Raw genomic sequence first — 26,690 nt, 5'->3', positions numbered from 1 at the left:
TGAATGGAGCTGTGGAGGCAGAGAAAGTTTGGGCGAAGGTGTAATTAAAGCTGATTATGGTGAGGCAGAGGCGAGGGCAGGGCGGCACATTTGTCTTCCACACCTAATGAGTGGAGGCCGACAGAGCTGAATTAGCGGCCTTGCTGTCGTCTCTCCCCTGCCATTTCACTTTGTCACGAGGACACTCCTCCTGGAAGATGAGACTGGGTCAAGTGCACGCGTATCCCCTGGCATTATTCTGACAGGCCGGTGGGGTCCCTGTTCCACCGGGCATTGGGAATCGAGGCACTTTAGCGAGCTCTGAGCCACACAACTCAGCCTCTGCATCATTAAACCAGGCTAAAAATACACAGCCCACCCATGGTCCCCTGTTCGCAGAGGACCAGTTCATTGGCACGCTGAAACAATCGCTGACTCCTGTTCATGAAAGGTGTGACACCATCATTTTTCACTCCCTCTTTAAATTGGATCAGTGTTATGAGGCTATGGCAATACAGTATGCTCAACAAGCTATTATTAAGTACCATTTTCTTTCACCCACTAATTCACATGATCATTATTGATACCACTGCTACCATACAAATCCAGACAGTTTTGTTCACACTGTTAATTAATGCTCATCCCATGGGCATTAATGGACTTAGAAATCAATATGTGCTGGTGTAATGCTGCTACAATGCATCCAGTCGGTACCGATGACAAAGCCCATTCTGTATATACCGTGAAACTACATATTTATGGCTGCAACTCATTATTTTTACTATCAGTTAACACAATTATTTTTCAATTAATCATTTCATTCTTTTAGTCCATAAAATGTCAGGAAATAGTGAAAAATGCTCATCACAATTTCCAAGAGCCCAAGGTGACATCTTCCAATTGCTTTTTTGTGTCTGACCTCCAGCCCAAAACCTGATTAATCGAGTATCAGAACTGTTGCCAATTTTCTGTTATCAACTAATTGGTTAATCTGATAACAGTTCATAAACGCAAGTGTGTTACTCAAGCAAATTCGTCACTAAATGCACATTTCATCCACTCTTCAGGCGACTGACACTCCAGTACTTATGGTTTTGTGAATCTAATGCTGGCCTTCGAACCAACAGTGCTTTTCAAGAATGACACTGAACAACCTCCGCAGAATTACCTCCTTAAAGCAAACTAAAAAGGCTCCAAGGCAAAGTGCAGATACATTCATTCCTGGCAAATGATGCATTCTATGGATTTTGAGTAACTGCACTCGTACATAATCAAGTTTCTCTCTGAAGGGCAACACAATATCACTACAATAAATCATGCAGCAGTCATGAATCACCTCCAGAACCGTTACTTGTTGGCTCAAATGTGAAGCATTTTCAAATCAATCACTGCATCTAGCCAGAATACCACTAAGGCCATTTCTTTGATACACTATATTGTTGCAATGCAATGGACACTGCATGTCACACTTGGTCCACAGCTGCAAGTAATTATATAGTCTGATTAATTAATTAGTCTGGTTGCCAGGTGTTGAATGACTGAAACCCTAATGCAGAGAACCGGCTTTCCAAGGTAAATCTTTGCTTCAAATGTCGAATGGATACGCTGAAAATATGCTATGCTTATTTCGTGTTTTATTATTCATTGCCTGTGCTCTGAGGTCAGACATCTGTGTTAAAAGTGTTTGTTGAATTGGGGGGGGGATGAGTTTGTTGGCCCCGGGTGTCCCTGAGGGGAAACTCACAGTCCCTGTCATGAGCCAAATGATAATCTGACACCTGAGCTTGCATGTATAGCCTACAGAGGGAGAGACTTTCAGTCACATGTGTAACTTAATAAATGATTTGTATAATACCAGGCGAGCATGGTGAACTGAAACAGTGAGCACATGCAAATGAATGGCATGCTTTTTGCTCACTTGTTGCCTTCTGCAATAGAACAAATTAATTATTCACCAGTGGTCAGTACAGCTTGTTCAACAACTTTTATAGGTGTTATTAGCACACTTCTCAATGTTTCAGTAGGTCGCCTAATTATGCTGATAAATGCCAATCACCGTCTCTACAGCTTCTCTGATACTGCTGAGGGTTCAGTAAGTAGGCCAGCGACCAACCACCATGTAAAGTATGTATTTTCATCCACAGCTACATAGTTATCATTACAGGCACAAACTTATCACTTCGTGCTTGTAGGCTACACCTACGTGTATTCACAATGATGCTTTGCCATGAAATGCACGGCAAACAAAAATGTACTCCCAAGGTAAATGGGTGTGTAAACTGGCTTTATCCGGCTCGGATTCCGCTATATTCCTAGTTGCAGCGTCTCTGTATTGTAGCTCGGAGCCGACCAAATGTCCAGAGACAGCACTATTTGCGCTGAGGAGGAAGCGTGCAGCCTGTAAAGCGGCACTGCGGCATCGCCGTATCACTGCGCCCCGGTCCCCCTTCTCCGGGATCCTGAAGCTCGGATCTGGGCAGAGGAGGAGGAGATACCCTCTGGTTTTCCTTTGCGGGATTTATTTTGTCAGCTCCAAACCTTCTTGTGCTTTATCTTTTTATAGTGACCGAAGGCCTGCAACTTGTCCGGACGGTCCCTCCCCACTCGCAAGGGTTTGCATTTCTTCGTTTTGCATGACGTGTCTTGGAGCAAAAAAAAAAAAAAAAAAAAGAGAGGCTTGCTTTTGTTGTGTGTCTTACAGTGGAAAATGAAGCTTGGAGAGCCGGAGCAGGAGGCAGTGCCAGTCCGCTGCTGCTGTTGTGGGCTGGACTGGATTACAGAGCCTGAGATCTCTGCTGACAGCACAGGCAGACAAAAAGGGACTGTGAGCGGAGACAAGGGAAAGAGTCTTCTATTGAGCTAGAAAAGCCAGGGCGAGTGCTAGAATACAGTTTTTCCCAATAAGCGATATTTTGGGAGCTATTTGTGCAGTGTGTGTGTGTGTGTGTGTGTGATTAGATAAGTGCTAGCACGGGGCATCAGGTTAAAGGCATAGGTACTGGGGGAAGGTTTAGGACCGTTATTATAGTAAAGGTGGATTTACCTTTTTGGGTTGTTTTAAAAGGCAGAACATCTGCATGGAAGGAATATTTTTGAAAGGGTGCTGCATAGTTAAATGTTGGCATGCTGGCTTGTTGGATGTGCCTTTGTTATGCATACATTTGATTATAAGCCATTTTCTGCAAATGGTTATAATGTTTCATGTTAAACCTGAGTGACTTTGCCGGTGTAGCAGAGCACTTGGGGACTACATGTATGCTGCAAAATCCAGATGGGCTACGTTACATGACAACCTGTGTCCAAGGAGACAATGTAAAGTTGAAGATGGTGGTTGACTGTGACAGATTTGGTTTTGGTTTATGTGGTGATGCAGAAAAGGTGTGACTCCTGTGTTTTGAAATGTCCACCAGCATTTGGAGACATGGTTATTTCAGAGACAGGCTTTTTAAAAGCCTGCAGTTTGTTGATTCAGTTTTCTTCCACATAGAATACCATGTCTGTGATGTAATGGATGAGAATTGATATTCTGGACACACAGAGAAGCCATATGTGTTTTTAGACTACAGTGCCAGTGACTTTGAGTGGCTTTAGGCCTAGACTGTAGGCCATGCCTTGAGAATGATCCAGAATAAGACTGCAAGCTGTTGAATGTTGCATCCTAATATCATAAAGCAGCCAGATGTCTTCAGTGTCAGACAGTGAAGGTATGCCCCGCTAAGCTCTATAGTTAAGTGCAGGATGGCATTTCAAGGGGTCTTGACATTTGTCTTGATTTTTTTTTTTTTTTAAGTGTGTGTAAAACCTCAAGGACATCTCCCTGTCTGTTAGACCTGCTATCATTCATGAAAGAGATATATTGCTGTTTTTGATGTGTGGAATATTTGAGTGAGCTGTTTCGTCCGAGGTGATATATTGAAAGAAATGAATGGTAAATTGAGACTGGTTGTCATGGTGAATTTGTTCATTTAGATTAACTTTTGATGGATGTCTACAAGTCAGAATTGTTTTTATTCAAAGAAAAGCTTTCAAATCACGATTTTAGTTGATATATGACCTACTATTTGTGGGCAGCTCAGGAGTCTTAAGTTATTAGTCCTTTACTTTGATATTGAAGATGTTACACTGCACATAATCAATGCAACTTCATTTCTAATGTCATTATGGAATATGGATATGAATGCCACAGAAATGTACTTTACCTTTTTTTTTAAAACAGGTTTGTTACATAAATGAATGCAATTAGCAAACAAATAAGAGCAGCAAAAGTGGAAGGATACACTGTACTGACAGTTAATTGTTGTAATTGAACATTTTGATGTAATCAAGGCTTTATTTCAGGCTCAAGAGCAATCAGTTTAATTATTGTAGTAGGAACAGTGTACTGTATGCTTCTGACACATTGTCACACTTTTTGTATTTACATTTGCACAGATACACATTCTCAGTATAATACCTTTTTTATGTATGCATTACATTTATTTAGCTGTCTTACAATAAGTGCATTCAACCATGTGGATACAACCCAAAAGAATCATGCAAGTACATCATCTTCATCAGATACGCCGAACTGCTTCAAGTGCTACATTTAGAAACAATAAGAGAGAGAGAGGTTTTTTCAGCACTGACTGCCAAAACAACAGGCTCATGTTGAGAGGCTTAAGACACCAAGTAGCAAAGTAAAAAAAAAAAAAAAAAAAAGTACATAATTAAGAAATGTAATCATTTTAGAAAGACAGTTTAGGTTACAAGCCTGGCAAAAGCTTCAGAGACACTAGTAAAAGAGCACTTAGGACAAATAATTATCTCATCTCAGGGCTTAATGACCTGGCAGTGTAAGAAAACACAGTATGCTCAGCAGACGAGACTGTAGCCACCCTAATAAAACATTCATCTTGCATTATGTAGAATGGAAACAACCTTCTGTATAGTATACAGCACCTTTTTGGGAAATGGCTCATTGACTAAATGCACAGTTGAACTTGCTGAGTGAACATGTTGCAAATGTGTGCGCTCTCTCTCTCTGTCTTTATCTTGCAGGAGGGAGAGTTTGCTGACCTTTGGTAAGAGGAGTGGGCTCCTGGAGAAGAAAGATGTGGCGTCACCTGCTCAACTTACCATGGCAGGACATGTTCACTGAGCAGATATTTGCTTTAACTTGAAAAGCTCCTCCTCTGGCGGAATTGACAGCTTGGTGATAACGTGTTTAATAGATCATTTTACACCTCTGTCATAGGATTTGATGGACTGCCTTTGGGGATCTTTGCTTGGAACCTAGCTTGGTTCAGTGACTCAATGCAGTTTTGAGTGAGTTTCCTGTAAAAGGCTTCATCTGTTGGATATTACATGGTTACCTTGGATCTAATACATTGATAACATTCACTTGGATATTGCGGAGATTCTCCTCTGGGGTTTTCAAACGAGTGGAAGTTGAGCAGTGCCAGTGCTTGGCCCTTGAAGAGTTTGATTCTCTGTAAGAGGAGGGTTTATCTGGATATTTCATATGAAGGACATGGATGGCCCTCGCTCTAGTGGCCTCCGCAAGAAAAGGCGGTCAAGGTCAGTGAGGGATCGGGAGAGGAGATCAAATGGGATAAGGAACAACCATGTTAAGGGCTCCGTCTTTCGCTTCTCCTCTGACTCAGAGCGGGAGGGCGACCGGGAGCCCTCCTCATCCCGCCATCGACCCCCACGAAGGAAGCGGAAGGAGTCTACTTCTGCTGAAGAGGACATCATCGATGGCTTCTCCATCACCGGGTTTGTGACCCTGGAGGCTCTGGAGGTGAGTGCTGAACCATAGGGGTAGCCCCTTCAACTCTTGTCAACCTTGTGTGTGTGTGTTGAGCTTTTGCATGAAAATCCAGTTGAAAATCTCTTAACAATGTGTAAAAATGTGTTTATGGTTGTGTGCCTCTCTGACTGGACTGGCCCAGTGTTTTGGCTCCTGCCTTCATATTTGGCTGTTGTGTGAGCTGGAGTTGAACAGATGTAGCTGTAAATGTAGCGCTGCAGCCAGAGATTTCTATCTGTGTCACTGAGAGGCTGCTGTGGTGTGTACCGCTCTGGATTTGTTTTCACAAGTTTTCCAGCAAAGCCTTACACCAGATGAGGGTTCTGCTATGGCTGTAGTGGCTGTTGTGCCTTTTTGTATGCTTCAGAGTGAAAAAGCAATTTGATCCATGTTACAGCCGTTTATTCATAGTGGGAGTAATTTATTGTGCACTGGCTATCCATTTTCCTTGGAATGCAAACCGGGCAAAGGCTGCCTTCCAATGATGTCGTTCTGAATTATGACGTACACGAGGAAGCATTTTATATATACAGCTCAACTGCTATGTTTTTCTATGTTTAGTAACTTACAGATGGGTGACAAATTTACAGGAAAAGTGTCTTAGTAAGGTGTTGGACCACCATGAGTCTCCAGGACAGCTTCAGTGCTCCTTTTGCATAGATTCCATACGTTTTTGGAACCATTCTTCCCTCATTTGCTGTTTCGAGAGCTCTGTCTAACACATCGGTCCAAAATCTCCCACAGGTGTTGATTTGGTGACTGCCAAGGCCATAGCATATGATTCACATAATTTTCCTACTCTTCGCTACACATCAAACCATTCAGAGACTACTAATCTGCATCTGTGTGTTTGTTTCTCCACTCATTTATTCAGGTGTTTCTTTTAAATCGTCTCCTCTCTGTATGTGTCAGCGTTAGGTATTAGTAATTTCACAGGAAATGTTACCTGTTATTTTAGCATACATTTTATAGCTTTTTTTAGGATTATGTTTAACCTGATCTTGTTTCTGCAGGATGTGAAAATAGTTTGCATCTTCACAAGGTCAGACTCGGTAGTGGATAACACAGCCTGAACTGCACTTGCTAATGTATGCAGTGTGATACCAATCTCTTGTTCGCTGGTGTGACCCATCTCAAGGATATGTACAGTATCCCTTGTCCTCACTGTGTCCTTTTTTTTTTTTTTTTTGTTAGTCAGATCAACACTTTTCACAGCTCAAGAGTGTCTTACTGTCATGTTTTTCAGAATAGCAGTCATGGGCTCCCTTGCCTGCGCGTCCTTTTTATTTCTCCTCGTTTAGTTTGACCTTCTTTCTACAGATGTCAGTCTGCTAAAGCACTGCTATACACAGTTTGAGTGTCTAGTTAGATGCCAACTCAGAAATCAATGTGGTAAAGTTAAAGTGGCAATCCTTAAGATTTCAGTCCTGGACACCTAATTACTGGGGGTTAACAGCAAATGCGGTTTACTGCAGGTCACAGAATTCTGGGGGCAGCAAAACAAACTGTCGTTTTAATAAAGAAGTCAGAAGAAGTAATAATTGGCCTTTTTCCATCATTCTGTGAGCAGCGTGATCTGATTTTATGCTGCACACGGCATGAGTCTGCCAACAGCAGGGCCCAGTGAAAGGAGTTGGTTACCTGGCTGAGAAGTTGGAGGTGTGCAGCTCGTCGCCTGCAGCTCTTCATCTAACAGCTCACTGCGGCTGCTCCTGACTGCTCCTCTACTCCCTGCAATATTTCAAACCGACCTGCTGTCAAACTCTGCTGAAAATGACCGTTGCCTTGTTTTTTGATGAACGATAGCAGTCAGTGTCAAGCTCACTGAAAACGCATTGCATTTCCTTTGACTACTTCATAATAAAAGTCAACTTGTTTTGCCAGTTAAATGCTTTTAATGTGAAACTGCGTCAGTAGGAAATGTTCGGTTTGCATTCGCAGTAACTTGCTTCTCTTTTTCTATGCATCTAATATTACATAATATAAAAGTAACCCCCATTCCCTGTCAGTATGTGTACAACTAGTACTATTACTAATGAGTTTAAATGAAAGTGGAAATGATACTGTTGCGTTTAGAAGGCCTGCCTGTAACAGTTTTATGTACATTAGTAGAAATAATTTTGACATTTTATTACCCTACACAACATTGTTTGTCTTTTACTGCAGTCAAACAGACTAATAAATCAAAATATATTGCAGTGTCAAATTACATTAATATCAAACCAGTTATTTAAGGCATTTTTTAAAAAACAATTTTGTCAGAGATTTAGACAGGGTTTACTGAGTAATAACAATGAAAAGAGCTTGAGTAACACTACTCGTGTTTGAGTGCAAATGCGTACTCACAATGTTTTTTGTGAGAATGTGACAGAACTCATTTCACACTCATCATTTCACAGGGGAGTGAAGGGAGATGGCAATATTGTATTGCATTACTTCTTACAATTGTTGGAGAGCTTTAAATATAACAGTTTGCTCCACTGTGTCCCAAATGTAATGGAAGCTTTAATAACAAAAGCTGTGTGGTGATTCATATTTCTGTTCACACAATCACTGAAAGTAGGGTCTGGACTATGACCATGTCCACAAAGCTCCTTCCACCATGTTGGTAACCTGCTGTAGAACAGCACCCGTCATGCTGAGCTCGCTGCAGACTTTTTGTCCAGATTCATGTGGTTCCAAGGTCCAGACTGTGCTGTATGCTTCAGCAGTCTGCCGATTTATATCCTCAATTAACTGATTCATTGTTTGGTCGTCTTTTTAAATGTCGTCTTGTGAACAGCCCAGAACCCAAAGATATTTAGTTTACAATGATATTTAAACTGAAAAAGCAGCAAATCCTCACATTAGAGAAGCTGGAATGAGAGAATGTTTGGCATTTTTGCTTGAAAAATGACTTAAAGGATTAATCGTTTTTTTTTTTGTTTTTTGTTTTTTTTTTATAAATATAATATCAGTGACTGAAAGGTCAGTGGTTCAAATGTCTGGATCAGTCTTGGAATTGTAGGCCTGGAATAAGAATGTTTCTACCTCTGAAGTGCCCCTGAGCAAGCCACTTGACCACCCCCCACTTACTTTCATTATAGCTGTTCAGAGGCCAAAGATGGAAGACATATTTTACTTGGCAGCTCTCAGATGTGACTGTGTTCAAATTATGACTGAGGGTGAATCAGGAAGTTGCTGATAGAGATAAAAAGAAGTAAAAATTTGCCAGGTTGAATAAAGTAGGGCTGGGCGATATATCGAATATATTCGACTATTAATTAATGTACGATATAGCAGATGACCATATCGTCATATTTGAGTTTTCAATGTTTCCGCTGCTAAGGGGTAGTTACGTTACTTTAGTCAGTCATAAAGTGTGTAGATAAGCTCAGGCTGCAATATAACAGTTCTCTTATTTTTATTTATATATATAATTAAATTAATAGGCTGTGCTGTTTGCTAGCACAGAATTTTTTTTAAAAAGTCCGTTATATGTAACGTTTCTATGGCGTCTTCAACAGCAACAGTTAGTCCAGACCATAGACTGTATATAAAGATGGACGACGCGTCTCCACTTCCTCCCACTGTACCAAAATGAAGCCAAAAGTCCCGGATTCATGAGCTGCCATCTTGCTTTGGTGACATCATTTGGAGCCAGAGTCTGCGCAGTAGCGATCGTTGTTGGAGCTGCGGTCTCGAGGTCCCGCCCATACACCCAACCGACTCAATCGCGAGCCGGCCTCAGCTGTCAATCACAACATGTAACCCCCTTTTTATAGCTTCAAATAACTAAAACCAAACTTATCAGAAAAATAAAAAAAAACACTTGAACATTCATCAGCGTGATAAGAACTACCTAAACTGACAGAAACAAGGACTTTTTATTTATTTTCTGTGGCAGCAAACACACAACACACAGCCGTCCAGTAACTATTATACTGCAACCTGAACGCTACACACTTAATGGCTGACTAAACATAAGGGAAAGGCTCACTTTCACAACAACACAGCTGGTTACCCACAACTACCTTCCCTGAAGGGGAAGACCTGGTAACACAGGTGCAGTTAAGCTGTGGGTGTGCTAACCGGAGGTCCATTACTTAAGCAAAACTACTAATACCATCCCCACTGTGAAAATACTCCCTGTCAGTGTTTTACTATTATATATGATGTTTCTGGATTAATATTACTGCTGCCTTAATGTGTCTGTTGCATTTTACTGCTGTAGATGTTTAAGGTTGAGATGCATGATATTATTTTAGAGAAAATGTGTATATCGCGGCATAGCCTTAAAATATAGATATTATTTATAAGCCATATAGCCCAGCCCTAGAATAAAGGCTAAATGCTCTCAGAAGAAGTCTTGTTGTTTGTCCCCCTGTAATCAGAGATGACCACTTATTGAAGAGCTTTTTAAACTGATTCTATCAGAAGTACTTCTCAAAATTACACCCATCCTGTCGGATTTGTCAGGATAGTTGGCAAGATATTTTTCTTCTCTCTAATCTTCAATTATGGATCAGACTTATCAGAGATTTTCTTGCAGTGCACCGCCTCCATAGCTTAAGTAATTGGATTTCTGTTTATTCAATATATTTCAGTATCATTTTCCTCACTCTTGTATGTAATATTTTGCTAACTGACTTTTCCTTTTGCTGCACTGCTTTACAACCCTTTCTTTGCAATTGTGACCTGTGTTTATTTCTGTGTTTCTACCAGACAATGTCTAGGAAACTCTGTGTAGTGTATATATGGAACTATGCACAAGCATATCACAGCACCAGTGGCTCTTTTTCTGTCTAGGTAAAGTTAAATTCTGATGAGGTCAGACCCCTGGAGGTATACGCTAGTGCTCTCCATCTGTCACCACAGTGCTGCAGCAACACTGCTCCCAGGCCTGCTTTCCATGTGCACGCTGATATCTTAGCTTTGCATTCCTCTTTTGCAGTCTCAGGGCTGAAGCGTCCATGATGAGGCTCTTGAGATACTCAAGTAGCTTTTGGTAGATGTTCTACAACATATTGTCTTGATTACTTGGCTGTTTATTGGTGTTGCAGTTTGGAGTGAACCCGCCCATGTTGGACTATTAAGAGCAGTTGAGTAGGAAGTTGCTGTTGGAATAAAACTTCATAAAACCATCAGCTGGAGATAGCCAGTAACAGAGCGCATTACTGCTTGTTGGTGTTTCTTGTTTGCTCTCTCTGATCAGCATCAGTCTTCACCTACAGCCAAGTCTTAATGTAACAGTTACTTGCTTTTCACTTATGTAGGATACAGGATGTGCTTCTAAAATACACACTGTGCAAGTTAATTATAGTTGTGTGTAGTTTCAAGAAGCCATTTGTAAAATCCACCATCTTGACTGTAATTTGCAGAATCATGACTAAGAAAAGCTTTCTATATATATATATATATATATATATATATATATCCCTTGAAAAGTTTAAAACATTAGAACTCAGCAAGGCTATTCATACTTAGATGAAGTTGAGTTGAAAATGTGAGCACAAAGCAAGGCTACAGAATAACTGTTTAGCAGTGAATAAATGGATTACATTCTTTATGAGCATAAGGCTTGTCTTCTTGTCAGACATAGGATCAAGTGCAAGAAGTCGAGCTCTAAGCCATTTTGATAGTTTTTTATTTTCTGGATGTATTTGTAGTTCAGGGATAGCAGATTTAATGTATTGATACAGAGCAGATATTTATTTATTATGAGCTTATTAGTGTAATCATGCAGGGCTAAGGCACTACAAAGGTTTGCAACATTACCTAATAAACCATTGACATTTGTTTACTGTTGTTTCCATTTCATGTGTTTTTATTTCTCAGAATTTGAGCTCAGTGTGCTCATTTTCCCAAACCTAAACTCTTTCACTTTAAATTGAGCTCGAAATTACAAAGACGTATTGAGGAGTGTTCATTCATTGCACTGAGATCAAAGTACACAGCAGCAGTCCTTTTGAAGGAGTTGGTTTGGAGACCAATTTTTATTGAGAGAAGCCCGAGCAGCAACCTATTACAGCACTTGAAGAAATTGCTAAATTATTGAGTGCCTTCTCTTCTAAAACCTTTGCTGTGTTTCACCCATTTCACTGGAAAGGTGTCTCTAACCTCAGCATGCCCCTGCTGACCAGCATTGATTTTTAAATGTTGCCTTAGTTAACCCACTGCTCCATTATTTCCAAATAATTAGTAGTCTCTGATGTCTGTTTTATACCACACAGATAAATTCGCCTTAACCTCCATCTCTGCATCTAATACAGGCTTGATCAGGCTCCTGCCCAATCACACCCTTTGCTTTTCCAACCTTCCTTTCACTGCTGTTCAACGTTGTGCCTAAAGGCTAGACTGACCCCTGTTTTTTTTTTTTTTTTAACTCACAACACCTCATCTTCTTGCTCAGCAGGTTAACAGCAGTCCATTACATGATTGACTGCCTGTGATAATATGATGAACAGCACAAAAGCAGCACTGTGTAAATGAGTACATTTGCAGAGTCTGTTCTGCATTTAAAGGTCTGGAAAGACTTCTTAATTCACAATGCCCCACAGAGCTCCTGCAGGTTTTGTTGTTCCTCTAAATAATTTTCCTCTCTAACTTGATTTGTTACACACCATAAAAACAGAAGAGAATAGTTTCACCTAATGCACAAACAGTGTACAGAAAGGCGCTGGGCACATAAATGCATAACACCCCATATGGGCGAGACTGGGAGAGCAGCCTAGTATTCTGATAGATGTGCAGAGCTGACACAAGCAGTTTGGGGCCTGCAGTGTAGAATGGTTCTTTTCATTACTTAGTAAAATAATAAAGAAAATTCATGAATAACAAAATTGTAATTGCCACTTGGTTCATCAACATGATTGATCAGACATTTTTGATTTGTGCATAAACTCAAGTGTGTACAGTACAGGGTAGTTGGATTATTGTTGGAAATGTTCCTTTTTTGAGGAAATAGATAAATGTGTTTTTTACATTTTGAGGTCAGTCCAAGAAAATATATATTATTGTTGTTATTATTGTTTTATTTTATTTCATTAATTGTAATTATGTGATTGGCTTTTGCTCAGTTAGTGGTGCAACTTAATGATATTTCATTTAGTTGGTTAGTTAGTTATTCAGCTGGTTGTTTAGTTGATTGATCTGTTTGTCTCTCTGTATGTCCAACACTTTGGTCCAGATCAAGATTTTATCAAGATTTCTCACAACAAACAGCCAGATTATTTTGGGTATGGTTCCCCAGAGGATGATTCCTAATGACCGTTCGCTCCGTTATGGCTAAAAACATAGCTTCTAGTGGATTTTTGGACACGGGCACAACAGCAGTGTATTTAGTCTTATCTATTCATTTGTCATTCTTTTTGTTTCATTAGATTTGTTTAAGTAAGAGATGATCATTAAAATGACAAGTGACAGTTTCCCCTGGAAAATCAGACTCATTACCTGAAAAATATCTTCGTTTTAAAGCCTAACTAGGGTTAAAAAGACCAAAAATATGTGCTAAACCAGTTTTTGGCTCTTGCAATGCATATTACATCAGGTTGCACACTAGCACTGGATTTGAAATGTCATGCCTAACTGCACCAAACAGCAGACTACTAGCTGCTGACCACCAGAGAGCGATAGTGCGAGATAGTCAATCGATTACAAAGAGCTTTAATGCCTTTCGCTGCAGGCTTTACATCACACTGACAAAAAGTCCATAACAGGGATATGTATAAACCATGGGTCTGCTGAAGGAGAAATGTTTTCATAAGAACTGTGGAAATCCTCAGCTTGTGCTTTTCCTGCCATCTACATTTCATTTCAGTACCACTGATGCACCACCAGGACCTATTTGGTTCCAATTAAGTGCCAATTTCTATTTATGATTTCTCATGCGCTCGTCAGTTTATTTAATTTTAGACACCAGCTTCACACCCATCTGTCACACCCACACTGGCCTTGGAGATGTGACACATTCAAGCCGGGGCACGGTGGAGCATCACAGCTCATGGATTAAGTTGAGTCATCAGTGCATGTGGGTGGAGGGTAGAGGTGGTATGGAGTGTGGAGTTCAACAAAATGATAATAAGTTCATTGATAAGTTGTCAGACCTTCAAATAACAAATAATGGCTAGCTAATTAATGGCTATTGACATTTAAAGTGGCGCAGGAGTTAAAGGACAGGTCCGGCCTTAGATGAGAGGATCAACTGCGGTAATTATGTCAACAAAGGCTATTCCTCTCAATTGGCCAAATGAAGATGATGAATTGCAGTTTAACAGTCTGGCATTTTTCTCGTATGCTGTCTGTGGGATGATGCTGTCGGCTTGCCAGCATTTCAAAAACAAATGATTTTGTTTGGCACAGCCCTCAGAAGTCTGCCTGGAGGACTTGCAAGTGCAGGCAGAGAAGAACACATTGATTGGTACTTCACTGTAAGAAAGAGGCTAATGTGAAATCAAATGTATTGACAGCTTGTTTCCAAAAGACCAGGGGGAAAAAAAGACATTTTAAACAATTAAGGCGCATAAATATCAAGCCAGGTTTTCTTAAAGCTTTGTTTCTGAGAGAATGCAGGTTGATGAACAAGCACACCTTTGTAGAAAGCTTTTTTTTTTTTCATGATGGCTCTCCTTGTGCCAAGCTGCCTTGACATATATTTATGTGGTATTATTCTAGTGAATAATACCACTTTTCCAGCCTTTTTAAATTAATTTCCCACCTTCCACACATGTATTTATTCCAGTCTCTTGGCAGTAATCGCAGATATTCATTTAGCTGCATTTTGGAGGTGTCAGAGAGTGATGTACGGTAAGCATTAATATGCTGTTACAGCCCAGTGACTGACATATAATGGAATAAGTTGTCATCTCTGGATGTTAAAAAAACCCCTCCAGATTAGATAGTCTCTGTTATTTGGGATTTCTGGATGGATTCTAACATTTCTCACACGTGTGCACAAACATTTATTTACTCATCAAATTCAGTAATTATTCTTCTGTGAGTGTGCAGTCATTTTAGAAGATGAGGTCTTTCACTGGTGTACGAACCGAGCAAGGGCCCTGTTTAAAGCCTCATAGAGCTCCTACCAGTTTCAGTGTCTTTGCTGTCTGATCCACCACTCAAGCAGCTAGTCTATTGTGGTGCTCCTTGGCCAGTGCTGATGGTGGACGTTTTTGCCGCACATTAATTTGTAAAACTTTGTCTGCATTGCAGGGCCATGTTACATGCTTTACAACAGATCTTATCTTTCCCAGCAGATTCGTACTTTGACACCCTTTCCATCTGTCACCAACATGTGTCCAGGGTGATTTGGACTGTAACTGCATAGAGCAACAGGCCATAAAATCCAGGTGTAGCAACAGGGATAACAGAAATGAACATTTGCATTAAACGTTCAGTCTGAAGAAGAAAGGGGGGGGGCAGTCTGAATTCATTGTATATTGCTAACAGAGCTGTTTTTAAAATGTTCATCCTTAGTGCAGGCTTTGATTGATGTGCAGTTCAGCTCATAAGCACTTGAGTCACGAGCCCATCACCGACACCCTCATCTCGCTCGTTAAGGGAGAAACTGACACGAGTGCAGTGTTCATATGAACTCAGGCTAAACAAATAGCTCTGCAGCAGGGGAAATGTGCAACAAGCAGCATCAGTGTTTGGACTTGACATACAGGCAAAAGGAATGGGACTGTGGGATGTTGGAGCAAGGTGGAGGGATGATCCGTCTTTACACACTCCTCCATACTGTATGAACACATTTTTACAATGATAGTCTCAGTTATTTTAGCCAAACATTTGTAGCTACAGAGAACTGTGTTGACTTCTCAGATGTGGGATGTGCTGAGAGGGTATGTGTTTTTACAATGCTGAATTTCAGAGCCAGTTCATGTCCAAGAAGGATGCTATTTTTGTTTTAAATTATGATATATTAAGTATATATTAGTAAATATGTACAGGAATGCTACATGAAAATATGTTTACATACATATCTTTAAGCATAGTTTCTGTTGAGTTTTTGCATTGCCTAAATGTTCTTTTAGCTGCATTGACAGCTGGAATAAGCAGCTGAAATGGCGATGTGTTTTTTGTCGTGCAATACACAATTACTCCGAGGTCAGAAAGGAGGAATATATTTGTTTACAGGCAGTGTTTGCAAAGACTGAGTGCTGTTGTTACAGAGATTTATGAAAGACAACCAATACCAATGAACACACAAGTCTTCCATGAGCTTATGTCTACATTAACGGCTAATCTTTGGCTAATGGCACACCCGACGTGGCTGAAGAACATTGGATTAATGGTTCCACCTCTTTAAGACCTAAGTCTCCTTGACACTTGTTAATGTAGCAGACATCTCTGAAATGACATCACTGTGTATCCTTATCCAAGTATTAGCACAGGGGCAAATCACATCCTCAGCCTAACATAATTGACTTGCCTCAGTTAAATAAAATACATTTCCCTGGTCTGCGTGCCGCCAGCTCGCTGAGCCCAAGCCATTTTCTCTTCCATTTCATCTTTGTTTTTATTCTGGCAGGTTCCAGTGACAGATGTGAGGGGGGGAAAAGATAAATGTTTGCGGAGGCTGATTGTAAAATGCCATCTCTGAAGTAGAGCTGTGGCCGGAGTCACACTCTCTCTTTTGTGTGTAATGGCCCCCATGATGATGCATTTGGACAGATTTATTTATTTTTTTCGACTGGAGAGGAGACCCTTTTCGTGCTTAACTGCACAGTGCATACTAATGGTGGTGCAGTTAGGAATGTGTTGGTGTGTGTGTGTGTGTGTCTTTGCACCACGGGGCCTGTGGACTTGCGGACGCAGCCCTGTTGAGATCTCTACCTGCAGCTTAGAACCTTTGATCCCCCCTCTCTTCTCTGATCCTTCTTTCAAACTGAGCCAACCTACCACTGTTTCCATTTCCATCTGCTTCCATTTCTGCACTCTCAGATAAGCTTTGCTCAATAACTGCACTGCTTCAGTTCTTTAACAAGAATTGTTTACACTAGCCTGAATGCCAAACTATAATCCATAATCACATGCTTTTTGCAATATTTAGAAAACTGGCATATATCACAGCAGCTAAAATCAAACAATTTGCTTTACTTAAAGGACTTGGTTATCTCCAGGCTTGGCTATGTAGCTCGGGATGCACTTACATCTTTTCCAGGTCAAGTGATATTGAAACACTAATTAAAGGCTCCTTGGCTGTGTCTCAGTATGATGTCATCCCCCTACCTTCGCCTGTGGAACTAACTGCTCTAGATGCTCAGTAGGAGGGCTTATTTGGACTGAAACTGCTTTAGATGAGAGTCGCCCAGGTCCATTAGATACAGTTTTTCGTTAGCCATGTTATGTTCTCATTCAGCATCCACTGTGAAAATGGTCTTTGGCTATCCACTTTGTTTGATCACTTTTGAAGCAGATGGAAACATTTGGCTTTTGGAAGTGGCATTTGATATTTTACCCAGTGGGAGTCTAGGCATATAGTCTAACTAGAACCTGTTTTTAATATAGCCTTGTACTTTTAGCTTTCACATCTGCATTTCCTGTGATAGAGCATGGAGGTACAGGCTATACCTAGGTTTAACATTTACATGGCTGGAATATTAAGCATGAAAGCCTGGGCTTAGGAGGAAGAAGCAAGGATGACAGTAATACTGTATTTGAAAGGCATGAATCCTGTGACAAATGCTCTTCCTGGAAATTCCTGACAAGGTTTGGTGGAATAGTGAAGGGAGAGCTGCAAGTGCATGTCTATCTCGAGCTGTGTGCCGCTGTGTGTTTATGGTATGTGTGAGTGTAAAAATGCTTGTAGTTAATGGTTTAGGCCTGTCATTCCTCACCTTGTTATTCTGCATATGTGATAGTTACTATTTATCACTAAGGACGAATCCATAAATGCTGTTTGCATGATGCCAGGGTGAATAATACATTAACATTGTTTTATGTTAATGCCCTGGTAATTCATTTAATTGATGCTTAAAGCAGAAGGAAGGTGTGTTTCTTTTAATATATTTGAGAATGATTAGATTCAACCTCCAACAGCATTGAAGCAAAGCATTACAAGTTTCGAATGAAAGGCACGTGAGCTAATGACAACACACACGTCTCTGTCTCGTTAATAAAGCTAAAATAATAAAGCTGCATGTAAAATCTTCAGACAACACAGTGTGCAAATTGTCCTTCTCCTTGTCAGTACAGGATTAACAGATAAAGGGCAGACTTTTTCCCAAGATCTTTGGTCCATCTTCCTGACGAGTGGTTGAGTATACATTTCACCTAGTCTGCACCTTAGGCAGAGTTTACTGATGTTTACCTTTTTAATGCTTTAGCCAACAGTGTGTTAAATAGGCACCACTTTGCAGAACTGGCATCAAAGTCAGGTAAAAATAGGAGTTAGAAGGTGATTGGTTTGACTTAGGGATGTCAGCAATAATTTATCAATTATTGGTTAATTAAAAATATATTAACCAACAAAGCGGAAGATTAGGGGCATGTGGTGTAAACTGTTGTGCCACGATGTGGTGCCTCTGTCCATTTAATGTGATGGAGTTACAGGTGTGTGTGCTGACCGCCTGTAATGGCCGCACACAGAATAAACTAGCGCTCCTCTTCCACTGTCCTCCATAGATGAAAATAATCTCGCTGATAGCTAACTCCCCTGAGTTACCAGTAGTACGCATTGTGACTACCGCAACGCAAAAATCCCAGAGTTGTCTTGCGGCTAGCACAACTGGTTCAGCTAGCTAAGCAGAGGCTCATGCTAATGCCAAACTACCAGCTTCGACAGAACAAGCTAACTGCTGCTCAGTTAACGCAGGCTGGGGAGCTCTGCTGCTATGCTAACGTTCAGGACAGACAGTACTATCCAACATCATCAAAATATAATCAAGAACTTACTAAGCGGCCTCCCATCTTTTTTTTTTTTTTTTTTGGGTATAAATCCAATTTACTGGACCCGGGATAACAGCCAATCAAGTAGCATGTGCTTATTATCTTAAATAAAACCAGTAAAACTAATGTTTTAATTCACTTAATTTTAAATGAAGGCCTTATTTATTTTATTTAAAAATGCTGTTATTATGGAAAAACAATCACACAACTATTGATAGTTAAATAATTGATCAGTGAAGTTCCTTGACATTTACATTCTTATTTTGACTGGGGAGTTTGGTTTGCGGGACTAATTGTGGATGACTGTGATACAATCAATGTCTATAAAGTGTGTGTGAGCCCAGTGTATATGCCACTGTATGTACACGTGTGTGTTACTATATATGTGTGTGTGTGTGAGAATGAGAAATAGACTTTTGTTAGAAAGATGGAAAATATGTTTATGCTTGACTCAAACTGGAACTCATAGTCCTTCAGAATTAACATTTCTCATTACTCAACACAGTAAACAGTAAATTCATCAGATTCAGTACCTCAAGTCGCGATACGGAAGTGGGTGTGGTTTCATCTAAACTGGGTTGGAAAAGCGATAGATAGACAAGCACCCAAACGAGCTCCTTTGATTGGCCAAAAGGGTTCTGTGATCTCTGAACAGTGCCCGCCCCTGGCTCTACGGTACACAAATCAGTTCACGCACATTTCACGCTGAAGTTGTCATTTGTGAGCGAAAAAACAGCATATCAGACTTGTAGCCGCAGATTCAAGCAGTTGTAGTTATTGACTTGTTTGTGCTTGAAAAATAACCAAGAAAAAAGAATATTTTTGAGAAAATATTCTACAGGTGTGCAACTCTCATTGCATGAATTCACATACTGATTTGCGGATGCGCAAATTTTGTCCGTGATTTCACATTTTTTGATACAGGTGTGTGAATGTGTTTTGCACCCTATTCACTGCAGCAAACTGTGAGCGCATGAGTTTCTTACTTTGTGATTCCTAGCATAGGATTTGTGCACCTGCAATGAAGAATGAAGGTGTAACTGTTAGTGTGCAACTCCTCAAGTATTTTTCTGACTTCAAATTTACTGATACACATGTGTGACTATTTTCTACAACTACAGATTCCACTTTCACAGGTGCTCAGTTGTTTTGCTCCAATAATACCTTCATAAATACACATCATAGTGTGTGAGAGAGAAAAAAATCAGACAATTGTGTGTGTGTATGTGTTTGTGTGTAAGTGTGTGCAGCAGGGACGCCTACGCTCCAAATGTCTTCCCAAATGAATACATCGTCTTGTATTGTTTTCAGTAAGTGCTATTCGGCTCGTGTGTCTTCTGCTGTAGGGAAAAGAAAGCCAGATCCCACAACATCACATCCACAGCACATCAAGAAAAAAAGCCACCGCGGATGTTTAAGTGTTTGCCTAAGGAAGACTTTGCTTATGATTTCATTACAACATCCACAGACTTGTGTAGTGGCGTTATCTCCCACAAAAAAAAAACATGAACAGATTTGCATTCTGTACATTAGTTTCTGTACATTAGTTTCTTTACAAGTTGTCATCTGACATACATTTTTTTTCTCATGATGAATGATTATTTTTTTCTGATAGGAAATGCATATCGAGATCATTAAATAATGTTGCAATCATGTGAAAATAAAACATGAGAAATGATGACACACAAAACCTAACCAGCTTTTCTTATGAGAGTAACACAATCAACATTTATTTCTGCAATAACATCACATTGAAACCCATTGATACAATTTTTATTTTAAAGGGAAAAAAGCACTACACTTGGACGTTTCTTCAAAAACAGAACAGCAGTGGAATCCTGGATAAATTACATTTTAGCGTGACTTGGAATTAGCATGACTGTTAGGAGCAGTGTGCTATGGGCAAAAAATGGAAATGTTTATGCTCAACTAGATAAGCTTTGGCTAATTAGTAAACATGAAAAAGCAGCCAGCCAATTCAATGATATTCCAGACTGTGAGAATATTTGATGAAAGCATAATATTTCGTTTCGTTGATTTTTCTTTTTTTTCTTCTTTTTTTTTTTTTAGCAGGGAGTTCCCCTGGTCTGTCTTCTGCTAAACTGCTTCGGACACACTGTTAAGTCCTGCCTGAGCCTCCTGACACTTTTCATTATAGCTGAGGCAGGTCAGGGTAGCAGAGCTATTGATGGACTGCATGTATGACCCTTCTGGTGTATCACTCACCTGAACCTGCATGCGCTTCCATCTATATGGCTTCAGTCCCCTGGTGGTGTTTTTTCATTTAACGTGCTAGTTTTGTAAATGGGAGGTTTACACTGAGACAAAAGGTGCTCTTATGTAAATGCCAACATGGTCCGTGTTGATTTAGCACATCCCAGGGTTTTACACACACAAACACACACACGCTGGCTCACATTAACAAACACATACACAGTAGCAAGGCAGGGTTTTAGGATGGATTTAGCTTTGCCAGCTAATAGCAGGGTATCAGTTGTACTGTACAAGCTGTGAGTGGAAGCAGCCCGTAGGCTATCCACACAGGCCTTATCACTCAGCAAGCAGACCCCATGATAAGGTATTATGTTTTTCACAATAGTCTGCTGTGTTTTCTCCTGTTTGTGCAGTTTCCCCACAGTGCATGCTATAATAACCCAAGGCTGCCAATTACACAGGCTGAGTGTGTTTAGCGGTGCTTGAAGCCTCTTTCGTCATATCCATCGGGTTTGAAATGCTGGTGGTGATTCAGTAGTCGGAATGACAGTGAGTGATTTCCAGAAGCTAAGCTGGATGTCTAGGCCTATGCTGTTTCATTTACAAGATTTCTACCCTCTGTGAATTTAAGAGCAGTTATCCTGCACCCTCCTCATTTATCTGCTCTGCAGGATCATTCCTGGTTGAACTCTCTGATCCTCCCCGTATATATCAGAAGGCAGTCTTCTCTGTCATATCGATCGCTTTCATTCAGAAGTGTGTGGAGGACTTTGCCAGTATCTTGAGAGAAATCTGATGATGGGGGGGAAAAAATACTGAATATAGTAATTCATTGTGTACTGACATTAGTGGATTCCTTCTTATGATTTTTTTTTAAAAACTTTTATTATAAGGTGTGTAGACACAGGACAGTCAAAATATTCCAGACTAAGTAAAAGTGGTTCTTGGTCATTTATTTGACAAACACGTCATTAGGGCTGCATCTAATTATTTTCATTATAGATTTAAACTGCTGATTATTTTCTCGAGTAATCGCTTGCTTTATCCAATGTCAGAAAACCAAGAAAACACATTTTCCCAAACCCAGGTTGACATCTTCAAACGTCTTGTTTTGCTCGACCAACTATGCAAATTGTAAAGAAAATCCATTTCCAATGACATAAAACAGAGAAAAGAAGGAAATCCACACATGAGAGAAGCTGGAACCAGAGAATAATTTGGAGTTTTGTTTGAAAAATTACACTTTCATAAATGACACAATCGAAAAGTGATGACAGGTGGATAAGATTTGCAGTGTGTTTTTCATTTTATACCTCACTACTGTCAAATGTCAACTTTTTGTCGGTCTGTTGTTGTCTGTTTCAGTTTGGAGGTGCATAATGTTGCCCTGCTTAGCTTTCATTTCAGCTCGGAGATGAAACAATCAGCTCTCTGTATGGCAGGCTACCGCTGCTCAAGATTGGCTTACAGAAATATGTTGTCACTGTTATGTGAAGCAGCAAAACAATCAGCATTGGAGAGCCTCTCACAGATCAGTCTGTCAGTGGTGTCTTTTACATACTGTAGCTTATTGGCTGCTTGGGTGATGAAGATATTCACATGACATTTCACAACTTTTATAGCACTTCCGGCTTCCTCCTTGATTAGTCATCATGGATTATGCTGATTAAAAAAATGGCAATACAATAATTAGGGTAAATTAATACATCTGAGAAAATCTTAAGACTGTAAGACAAATGATGAAGTGCTATTTCAAGATCAAACTGCTTCTATTTTGGCATGTAATAGTTGCCTGATTATAAAGTGAAGTTGTCTAATGTTACTGTTTTTTACATAGAAAAGTAAACGATGCTATCAGCTACGTGAGAGAGAGTTGAGATCACATTTAAATATGTGATAATTGGCATTATAATATAATGAGTCATTTTGATTGTGCCTTTGTTTAATAGAAATGCTTCTTTTCAGTAAAAAGGGTTTTTCAGGCAGTTGGTGAATGGACAGAAGGTTGATTTGATGTTCCTCCACCACTAAACAACACACAGACACACTGGTGATTTGTTGGCAACCATTCTTTCCCACTTTCAACAGGCAACAAAGCATCAGCTAAATGGATCAATCCACTCAGTTGTTCCAACTCCTGTGTTGTTTTAAGCTATTAATCCAGGCCTGTCTTTGTGCTTCAGCCTTATTGGCTTTATCAGACGGGCAAACCTGCCTGTAGCCCCGAGTACTACATTATTTGAGTTGTTCACAACCTCCTGTCAAGTGGAAACTAGAAATGTCTGGTTTGCTTTGACTCAAGTCTGTACATAATTTACATCGGTATGCGAGTAGTATTTAGGAATATTTCCACCGTAGGCTTCCCTGCAAACTTCATATGTATGGCAGACTTGCTTTATGTTAAATATTTGACATCTTTAAAAAAAACATGTGCTTAATCTGTGTCCCTGTAACCTCATGTTCGTTACAGAGTGGAAAGTGTTTGGTTCCGTGCCCTCGAGGCACTTGACATTAGATAAGGCAGCTGGCACAGCTCCATGTGCAGTGAAAGTGATTTACTGCTGGCTCTGCAGCCTGTAAAAGATTCACAGTGGAGCACATATAGAGCACAGTGTCGGCATAAATGCACCGTCGCTCGTCACGTCTCCCGAGGTCTGTACATTAGAGTACAGTGTCACAGTGGAGTTCTTCTCTCTATGGTGGCCCTGTTCTCTGTGCTGCACAAACGGTCTTGGAACTGCAGTACTGGGAACAGGAGGGTTGGGCTGCTGGCGGTGGTGGGTGGGGGTTCCTGCTTGTCAACAGCTCCTCAGTGTCTGAGGGGTCATCGTCATCCCGACTCTCCCACAGGGCTCAGGCTTCGGCTCGGCACAGGAGACTCGTGCTGTGTGTCTCGCTGCCACCCAGCCATCTCTCTTCCTCCTCCTCCTCCTCCTCTGAGCTGCCTCTCCCCCAGAAGGACTCCTGTGAAATGAAGCATTGATTGCCCCTGTGCAGACGGAGCATAATACATAATGATATTGCTCTGCACATACCCCCCCCCTCCACTCTTTCAAAGGTTAGACCAACCAATATAGACTGTTTGGCCGATATTAGGCCTTTTTAGATTACTTTTGAAAATAACATTTGGATTCCTTGATTATATACAATCTGTGGGCTATTCTCGAACTTTTTCCCAGCTGGCCACCAGACACTCAGATTGTTATGATTATGAGAAAGTCAAAGCAAAACAATGGCTCCGTATCAGGAATGCCTGTGATTGGCTGGCTGCAACTGCAGTGCATCCTTTCTCCTGGCCCAAGTAAACTGTAGCACGCTTTAGCTGCACTGTGGTGTGCCGAACCATGGTTGTATGCATGCACTGTGGCGTCACAGGAGGGGATAACTGTGCTGACCCAGAATATCATGGTCCTGCTCAGGAGAAGGGCCAAACTGCGTGGTAGTGTACTGGTTCTTGGCAGATTGACCAAAGTGTAATTTTCAAACACTGGGTAGCAAGGAACTGGAGGAAAGAAGGAATCGAAAAGCTCACACATCCAGCCTTACTTTGCTCTATTAGTTCCATAGCTGACTAGAAAACTCTAATAAATTATTGAACATCTCCGAGTCCTGTATAGTTTTAACCTCAGGCGTGCATTGATAGATATTCAGCCTGATGGATGTTTATGAAATGTAAACAGAATGAGAGTCATTATTGTTGTTGCACCGAACTGCTACCGATTCACCATTATTATTGGAAATCTAACTAGATTTGGTGATGCAAATTATAGGATTTTCATAACTGTAATTTTTCTTTTGCTTCCATGAAACATTTTTATAATCTGCAAATTCTACACCTCTTAAAAGTTCCCCAGTTGGCCTGTTTCATGCTTTCATTTTAGGCAATTAATAAATTCCTGGACTTAATTTCTTCCACAAATTTGGTAGATAGCTCAGTTTTGAATCTGATAAGAAGCATCAAGAGGAGGAAGTGATTAAATGTACTTATGAAAAATGAATTTAAAAGAACTTTTTAGCCCCATTAGTCATTATCGGACTTAATTGGGCATTTATATTTTTATAAGAATTGCTATTTTTTTTAGCATGTAATGAACTGTTTGTGAACAGTTGTCATTTGTGTTGTTCTCATAAGACTGGTGGATAGTGCCATCCAACAAGATAATGATCTTAATTACTGTATTTTCATCAAATTGTTATTACAGTTCCATTTGCTATTCTGTTCATTAGAAGTGATTAACAGTTTGCTGTGGCACGCTGCTGAATGCCAGCCAGCAGTTTGGTTAAATAGCTCTTTTCAGAGTGGTCCAGTGAGAGGGAATATAGCTCCCCAGGACATGGCTCAAGATTTGTTAATGATATGCACTGTGGAAAGAAACGCGCATACCGGTACACCTACACATACTCACACAGACTCGCATAGTTTATTGTATGCCAAGTAGACAGTTAAGATATGAAAACTGAATTATAACAGTACACATGTGCTGCATTTCATTCTTACTAACCACAGCAAGATATATATAGAAAGTATTTTGACAGTAAACCTTTGTTGTTTAATTTCATGCCAGCATCTATCAAGGGTACTGATGATTTTCTTTTTTTTTCTCAACCTATCCTTTGTTTAGTAATTTGGTAGAACATGTGTTACTTCATACATCTTAGTTGCATTTCTGAAACTGCGGTCAGGATGTGCATGTTGTGTGAAAAGCCACAGAAGAGTGTTTCATATTAGTTGTTTTACACTCTGTAGGACATGGTAAAGTCACAGGCTTTCAGTAAAGGAAGCCTCATTGAAATGACTGATGGCCAATATGTGATTTTTTTTTTTTTTTTTTTTTTCTGCCATGTGCGCTTCAGGGCCTTATGGCATTTTTAGTGTACTTACATAGATGTGGAGTACACTCTACTCCAGCTTACTCTGAGGCAATATAAACTACATCATTGGATAAATTACGTAAAGTAAACAAAAGGCTTAGTTACCAAATAAGCCTCAAGTCACCATTCTGCAGCTTCAGCATCTCTGTGATGGTTCAGAGCTGCGGCTACGGTAGTGGGGGGACTACATTAATGAAAGTCGACCATGCTTGTCCAGAGGCTGTGCAGCAGGAGCGTTATGATTTGAAGCATTATATTTATATTTAAGTTTTATAACTTTGACCCACAGAAGTCAGGACTTGACTTAAGTAGTTGTTGAGCAAGGTTTTCTTTTCCTCTTGAGCATTTTGCTGCGACCACATCATACTTTTGGTTTGTGAGTGCATGAAAGTGCTGGAATGGTTCAGAGAAGTGTGAAGACTACAGTCTGGCAAAGCCTTGAATGGGTATAGCTATAATTACTGTCATTATTTTCTTTCCCTGCCATCTGTAAGCCAAAGCTAGTGATATGTAATGATCTTTTTGTTGCTTGACTGGAATCAACCAGGGAAAACACTCAGCAGGGTTCTTTTTGTTATAGGGGAAACCCAGTCTAAGAAGGTATCAAGAGATTCAAATATTTTTGCCTCTAAAAGGCTTAAAAAGAATCCCTCCAAAACAGAGCTGTTCATTATTATCATCATTTAGTTTTTTAAAATGTGGATCCTTAAATTGCTAAAACATATTGTTACTGTTGCCGCAAAGACCACTGGTTTCAAACCAGTGTTGTTTTTGAAGCATCGCAGTGGGATTAAGTGTACATCCATAATACTGTGGGTTCAAATCTGGCTGTGTGCGTGTGTGCTAAATGATCTGCTCTCCCCTGTCTTTACTGTCTCTCTCTGATAAAGCACAATTGCCTTTAAAACACAATTTAACAAAATAAGTTTTTGACACTGACTGTCCTCTAAGTTTATCTCACAAAAAC

The 26,690-nt window shown here is 40.2% G+C and overlaps 1 protein-coding gene across 1 annotated transcript in view; it reads left to right on the top strand.

Annotated features, from left to right (window-relative positions):
* The first annotated feature begins 2,420 nt into the window (after positions 1–2,420).
* Positions 2,421–26,690, top strand: part of auts2a (activator of transcription and developmental regulator AUTS2 a) — a 319,952-nt gene continuing 295,682 nt past the window's right edge. Inside the window, 3 exon segments of the mRNA XM_044222254.1 lie at positions 2,421–2,591; positions 5,017–5,535; positions 5,622–5,758. Coding sequence (XP_044078189.1) covers positions 5,493–5,535; positions 5,622–5,758 — 180 coding nt within the window. The 5' untranslated portion in view covers positions 2,421–2,591; positions 5,017–5,492.

Source organism: Siniperca chuatsi, linkage group LG14 (assembly GCF_020085105.1).
Source record: "Siniperca chuatsi isolate FFG_IHB_CAS linkage group LG14, ASM2008510v1, whole genome shotgun sequence".
Taxonomy (NCBI): Eukaryota; Metazoa; Chordata; class Actinopteri; order Centrarchiformes; family Sinipercidae; genus Siniperca; species Siniperca chuatsi.
The sequence above is the reverse complement of the archived record's forward strand: the minus strand, read 5'-3'. Positions and strand labels throughout refer to the sequence as shown.